This window comes from Mus pahari, chromosome 11 (genome assembly GCF_900095145.1).
Source record: "Mus pahari chromosome 11, PAHARI_EIJ_v1.1, whole genome shotgun sequence".
Classification (NCBI taxonomy): Eukaryota; Metazoa; Chordata; class Mammalia; order Rodentia; family Muridae; genus Mus; species Mus pahari.
In genome coordinates, this window is record NC_034600.1 from 58,616,401 (window position 1) to 58,623,571 (window position 7,171).

Here is a 7,171-nt window from a genome sequence, read left to right on the forward strand (position 1 = left end):
GTAGACCAGGCTGGCCTCGAACTCAGAAATCCGCCTGCCTCTGCCTCCCAAGTGCTGGGATTAAAGGCCTGCGCCACCAGGCCCGGCTACTACATGAATTTCTTAGAGATAGCTATTGAAGTTAAAAGTGAAAATTAGAACCAAGGCAGAACAGAACTCAGTTCTGAAACTGTTAGGTAGTGAGGAGAGGCTGTGTGCTAGATAGCAGTCTCCTGGACTCTTAAAGTGTTAATTCCTATGGCATGCTGCATGTGTGTGCCTGTCATCCTTGCTCAGGGGCCATGTTGATATTCTCTATCGTTCTCATTTTATTTAGCGTGTGTGCTGCCAAAGCAAACACTCTTGTTTTATTTAATATATAGAGTAATTTTTACTGAGCCAACAGCCATGAGGTTCCACAGTTGGATGTCTTTAGCAATACAGCCTTTGTTTTAAAAAGAGAATAGAACTTAGGCTGAGAAGATGGGGCTTTGGATAAAGTACTTATTATACAAATTGAATCCCCAGAACCTGGGTAAAACTGGACCTGATGGTTCAGATCTGTAATCCCATGTTTGTAGTGGGAGGTAGAGACTGGAGAATTCTCTGGAACCTGTGGGCAAGCTAGCCTGGCATGTGCCCCAGCAAAACACACACACACACACACAAGAAAAACAATAGGATGTCTCACGATGGAAAGACCTGCATGTGGAGACTGTGCCATGTACATACACTCCATCATGCTCACAAACATGTACATGTACACACATAAAAATTTTTAAAGACAAAAAGAAAAATATACAAGAAGTGAGTTCATTTCTTTGAGAACATGAAATAAATGCCTGAACTTACTGTGTATAAAGTGGTTCTTGCCATATATTATATGTTAGGCATCCTCAGTTGTAGGTATTTGGATTTATAATCCTTACCTTAAATTATTAGAATAAACTGAGGTGTCTGTTTCCTGTTAGTTACACTTTGTTCTTGAGGTGTGAAATTTTATTTTCCTCTTCTCATTATTGTCTCTAGTTTATTTATTTATTTGTTTGTTTGTTTATTAGATTTTTTTTTTTTTTATGTATGTAAGTACACTGTAGCTGTCTTCAGACACACCAGAAGAGGCCATCGGATCCCATTACAGATGGTTGTGAGCTACCATGTGGGTGCTGGGAATTGAACTCACGGCTTCTAGAAGAACAGTCAGTGCTCTTAACCACTAAGACATCTCTCCAGGCTCTTGTCTCTAGTTTTTATTTAGTTTACTTCTCAATGAAAATTAAATAATGAAAATAGGGTAAAAGTACTAAAGTGATTTGGGTGGGCTTTTTTAGTCACATTTTTTTTATTTTGTGTGTTTATGTGCCAGTATAACAATGGTCACAGGCATATGTGCCACTGTTCATGAACAGAGTTCAAAGGGGGAACTTTTAGAGCATCTGTTGTCTCATTCGGATTCCAGGGATGGAACTCAGGTCCCCAATCTGGTGCGAGCGCCTGTTTGTGCTGAGTCATATTGCTACACTGATTACTTTTCTTAGAATTGGTTTTTATGTAGTTGTTGATGAAAGTTCTTAAGCTCTAGGGGCTTGCTTGTTTTTATGCATCAGACGTTATGAAGAAGACATGTACTGGAGAAGAATGGAGGAAGAACAGCATCATTGGGATGATCGCAGACGAATGCCTGATGGCGGCTATCCTCATGGTCCTCCAGGCCCACTAGGTCTTTTGGGAGTCCGACCAGGCATGCCTCCCCAGCCGCAGGGTCCTGCAGTGAGTATCTGCTTTGCTTATCTAAGGGATGAAAATTTAAGCCTTCTTCAACATTAGATGATGAGCTGAATTTTTAGATTATTAATAATTTCATCAGTTTTCATCTTGATTATATTTAGTCCTCTTAAAGATTCTTAAGGTTGATGTCTTTATGCATAAGTACTTGGTCAAGTTTCCTTTGCTCTTCTTTATTTACAAAACTTGCAAAAATCTACATGAAGACCTACTTTGATAAATATTTTCTACATAAGAAACTTTTCTAGCCGGGCGTGGTGGCGCATGCCTTTAATCCCAGCACTCAGGAGGCAGAAGCATGCGGATTTCTGAGTTCGAAGCCAGCCTGGTCTACAAAGTGAGTTCTAGGACAGCCAGGGCTATACAGAGAAACCCTGTCTCGAAAAACCAAAAAGAAAAAAAAAGAAAAAAAAAAAAAAAAAAAAAAAGAAGAAGAAGAAGAAAGGAAAGAAAAGGAAGAACTTTTCTTTCTTATTTTTCCTTATCTTTATTTTTCCTTTGGGTGGAAAGAGCTTTTAATTTTAGAGGTAACTCTTACCATTATAGTGTCTGAGCAATTGTATGTAAATTTATTACTGTTACTGAAAGTAAGGTGAGTTTCAGAGCACTAGAAAGCATTTACAAGGAGAGAAAACTCATCAGTAGTAGAGCCACTGACATTTGATATTCTATTTTTGAGTATAGCACTACAAACTTTTAAAAGCATTTTCATAGTTTTAGGATTTATACATAAATACACATATATACACATATGTATAAATGTGTGTGTGTGTAACAATTTTGCTTTCGGGACAGATGCTTGAGCTTTCGTTTTATTGAAAAAAATTTAAGTGGACAGTTAGCTTAATTGCCTTTCTTACTTCAAAGCTAGCAACTATATAATTGAAAATTCATAATTTTCTTTTATTCAGAAAAATAACTTTTTCCCCTCTCTAGCCCTTACGTCGTCCTGACTCATCTGATGATCGTTATGTAATGACAAAGCATGCAACTATTTATCCAACTGAAGAAGAGTTGCAAGCCGTTCAGAAAATTGTTTCTATCACTGAACGTGCGTTAAAGCTTGTTTCAGACAGTTTGTCTGAACATGAGAAGAGCAAGAACAAAGAGGGAGATGATAAGAAAGAGGGCGGTAAAGACAGGTGTGTTTACAAAATACTCATTCCTTTACATGGACATTTTATGGTAAAGATTACGGACTGGTGAGATGGCTCAGCCCTTAAGTATGGTTACTGCTCTAGTTCTAGTGTACCTGGTTCATTTGGTTCCTAGCATCCACATCAAACAGCTCACAACCATCTCCAGCTCCAGGAGATCTGATGGCCTCTTCTGGCCTCTGGGTACCTGAACCTACCCAGCAGCCATACACGTGTAAATAAAAGTTGAGTGGAAATTGTTGGTAGTCCACACATGTTAACTATACTTGTACTTTTGCTAAAATGAGTAGTGTACATTTCTACTACCACCAGTTTTTATTGTTGCTTTTTAAAATATATTAAATGTTATTACAAAAAACATATTCAGGGGTTGGGGATTTAGCTCAGTAGTAGAACACTTGCCTAGCAAGCGCAAGGTCCTGGGTTCAGGCCTCAGCTCTGAAAAAAAAACATATTCAATGTTTCAAAGTAGACCTTATATAACTTTTCAGTTTTATCCAGCTGTTCTTTCCTGCTTTTACTTATGTTCCATCTGTTGCTCATTTGTCTATATTTCAGTGACTTTTAAAAACATGGACCATAAAACATAAATTAGCCAAGCTTAGCATATTTCATGTTACAAAACGTGGACTATTTCATGTGATGTTTCATTATGATTTTCTAAATTTTCTCTTTCCCCTTTGGGAATATTTTTTGTATTAATATTCCTCTTACAATTTTGACATGTAAAATAAAGCACAAGAGGCTAGGTGTTTGGGCCCACACATAAAACACAGGAAGCAGAAGCAAGAAGGTAACAAGTTTGAAACCAGACTATGCTATAGTGAGATTCTGTGAGATAGACAATATTTGTCCCTGTACAAGCTCAGGCCTTGAGAGATTTATTTTTATTTGTGTCTATGTGACCGTGTGCACACCAGAAGAGGGCATCAGTTATATGGAGCTTATTTGTGTCTATGTGACCGTGTGCACACCAGAAGAGGGCATCAGTTATATGGAGCTGGAGTTGCAAGTGTTTGCAGAATCCAGATTGCTCTGGGGATACTGAGCCTTCTATCCAACCTTTATTTTAATCTGCATTGTTTATTTGAATGGCATATAGTCTGTCAGTGTAATTGAAGAAAATTTTTAGTTGTGCAGAAGTCATTTAGTTTACTATTACGTTTGGAGGAAATTACAGTTCTGGTTGAAGAATATCTTATTTTAATATAAGTGGATTTTGCTGCAGAGCTCTGAAAGGGGTGTTGCGAGTAGGCGTGCTGGCAAAAGGATTACTTCTCCGAGGAGACAGGAATGTCAACCTTGTTTTGCTGTGCTCAGAAAAACCTTCAAAGTCATTATTAAGCCGTATTGCAGAAAACCTACCCAAACAGCTTGCTGTAAGTATTACGGAAATGTTCAATTTACTCTTTGTCCAGATCAGAAGTTTTTGGCAGGACTAATAACTATGCTTCAGTTTAAACTTCAGCCAACCTTTTAATTTGGAGCTTGGCTTTCTATAATGAAAATGTTGGCTTGGGGTGTTTTCTTGTTTTGGTTTGTTTTGGTTTTGTTTTTGTACACACACTCCCTTTAATTATGTGAACTGAAGAAACTGTTTATTGCTTCATCTTTTGAGGATCTGCAGTGCTTGTAATTTGTCAGGAAGCCATCTTGTTAATTTATTTTAAAATGGAAAATTTTAGCATATATCTTGGTTTTCCAAAATTGGACTTGAGAAGACATAGCAGAAAATAACTTTTTTTCATACTTAATGTGTATACACACTTACAGTGTGTGTATAGCAGTCCAAGGACAAGATCTATGAGTCAGTTTGTTCCCTCCTCCCTCTGTGGATTCCAGGGATCAAACTCAGATAATCAAGCTTGGTAACAAGTGATGAGCCATCTCAACTGACATAATTTTTCTAAATAAAAGAAGAAAGAAAGCAAGTAAGCTAGCTCATGTATATCAGGTTTAATTTTTTTTCTTTCACAAATCTCTTAGTTGAATGTGTGTTTTTAATGTAATTAAGAGTATGTATTACTTGAATTGTCTGGTTTTATTAATACAGTAGTTCCTCTGTACCCTTGGAAAGGTTTCTGGAGATTTCCTGAAGCCCACAGTATTCCTGAAACCTCAGAGAGTATATATATCATTTTCCCTGCTCTTGCATATCTGGGATAAAGTGCTAATTAGGCAAATATTTATAGTTCAGCATAGTAGACAGCAACAAATTCTCCACCATATGTCTAAGTAGCTGCCACCTCAGTGTGTTGTTACCACCAAACCCAGGGGGATACTGTCTATAAACCTATGACCTTGTGCATCCTGAATAGGTGCTATACCACCCAGCAGTATTCTCCAGCCCATCTCTCCTCAGCTCGAGAACATTCATGTTGTCAGTAAAGCTTCTGTTTGTTATGGTTGAATGCCAGCGTCACTCCTCCTGCTGCTGTTTTAGTGTGATGACTTAACAGCCACTTATACATGTAGTGGCACTATGACAGTAACAACTCATCTAATAAGTAAATCATGGACAGGTGGTGGATTGAGAAGGGATGATTCATTCACAAAGCAGGCCAGAGAGGGCAGGGTAGCTCTAGATTTTGATCGTGCTATTGCAAACAGCGTTCAGTTGAAGATGTATGAATTGCTTCTTTGTGTGCCTTTCCATTTAATATTTTCTGATTGTAATTGACATCAGGCAAGTAACTAAAATTAGTGAGACCATAAATGTTTATAATGCTAGGAAATGCTTCCTCTTAGCAATAAGATGGTTGAGCAGTTAAAAGTACATTAAATCCTAGAGACATAGGAGTTCAATCTCAGAACCCACATAAAGGTGGAAGGGAGAACTAACTTGCCACAAACTTGTCCTCATATATGTGCGTGCGCTCACACGCACATCCTGCATACACAGTTACACAATAACTATGTTTTAAGCTTCTTGTCTCTAATAAATTGTGACAATGTACAAGTAATAAAACATGCTCTTTTGTTTCTATCAGAACAAAGCTTTTTCTAAAGATGGGATTTCAGAAACTAATCTGGTGGTATATGCCTGTGATACAACACATGGGAAGTATAGAGGCAGGAAGATCGTAGCTCAGAGTGGTATTTGACAACCTATAGAGTTTTGAGTCTGGCCTGGGCCTCATGAGAACTTGTCTCAAAAAGCAAAACAAAACCTGCCAAATATAAATATATCTATCTACATGTATGTGTAATACATATATCAGAATGACCAAGGTTTAAATTAATTTTTCTTGAGTCACCTACAGTATCAGTCTTGTAAAACATTACAGTTTAATTAGGCATTCTAAATTTAGGGATTGATGTTTTACTGGATTCTACAGTAATAATTGAGAATTGTACTTGACCACAGTATAGCAACACAAAACAGAAGGTACAGTGAGGTGTCCTGTTGCTTAAGTCATATTTAATTTAGCATTGACACTCTTTTTTTTCATATGAACATTGTTCCCAGAACTAAAAATGAATCTTTCCAAATAGACTGTTCTCACTTCTTTTTCTTTGTTGATATGAGAGGAACAGTGAAAAGGACAAGGACAGTGACGGATAAGCTTTAGGGAAAAAATCAGAACATTTTAAGGAACAGCTTGATACTAATTGGGCATGTATTTGTACTGCAAAGAAAGGAATACTTGATTTTTTTTTAAGTAGCCCTCCAGGTGGCTTTATTAATAATGGTGCTTGCCTCCAAAGTCTGATAGCTTGAGTTTGCTTCCCAGAAGCTGTGTTGAGAAAAGAGCTGATTTCTAAAAGTTACCTTCTGACCTTATAAATCTCATGGTATATCTACTCAGATCACCATACACACTCAGGTCACACACATAGAAACATAGAATAAAGTGTTTTAGTGAGGGGCTATTGAGATGGCGCGGCAGTTCTAAACATTTATTGTTCTTGCAGAGGAGCCTGAGTTTGAGTCCCAGGATCAACATATCTGCTTACAGCCACCCAGAACTCCAGTTGTAGGGCTCCAACCCCCTCCCCCCCCCGACCTCACAAGCACCAGGTACATACATGGTACATACTTGGTTGTCTACAGATGTACAACCAAGCATAACACATGCAATAAAATAACCTTTCTAGAGATCAAGAATAATTAAAAGTATTAAGTAGTTAATATTTAATCAAAAACAAACTAGCCGGGCCTGGTGGCGCAGGCCTTTAATCCCAGCACTCGGGAGGCAGAGGCAGGCGGATTTCTGAGTTCGAGGCCAGCCTGGTCTACCAAGTGAGTT

At 38.0% G+C, this 7,171-nt stretch overlaps 1 protein-coding gene across 3 annotated transcripts in view; it reads left to right on the plus strand.

Annotated features, from left to right (window-relative positions):
• Positions 1-7,171, plus strand: part of Zfr (zinc finger RNA binding protein) — a 65,057-nt gene that overhangs the window by 36,470 nt on the left and 21,416 nt on the right. For all 3 annotated transcript variants that reach the window (XM_029544124.1, XM_029544125.1, XM_021208777.2), the window contains 3 exons: positions 1,587-1,749; positions 2,701-2,906; positions 4,150-4,300. In XM_029544124.1, the coding sequence (XP_029399984.1) occupies positions 1,587-1,749; positions 2,701-2,906; positions 4,150-4,300 (520 nt within the window). The remainder of the gene's footprint in view (positions 1-1,586; positions 1,750-2,700; positions 2,907-4,149; positions 4,301-7,171) is intronic.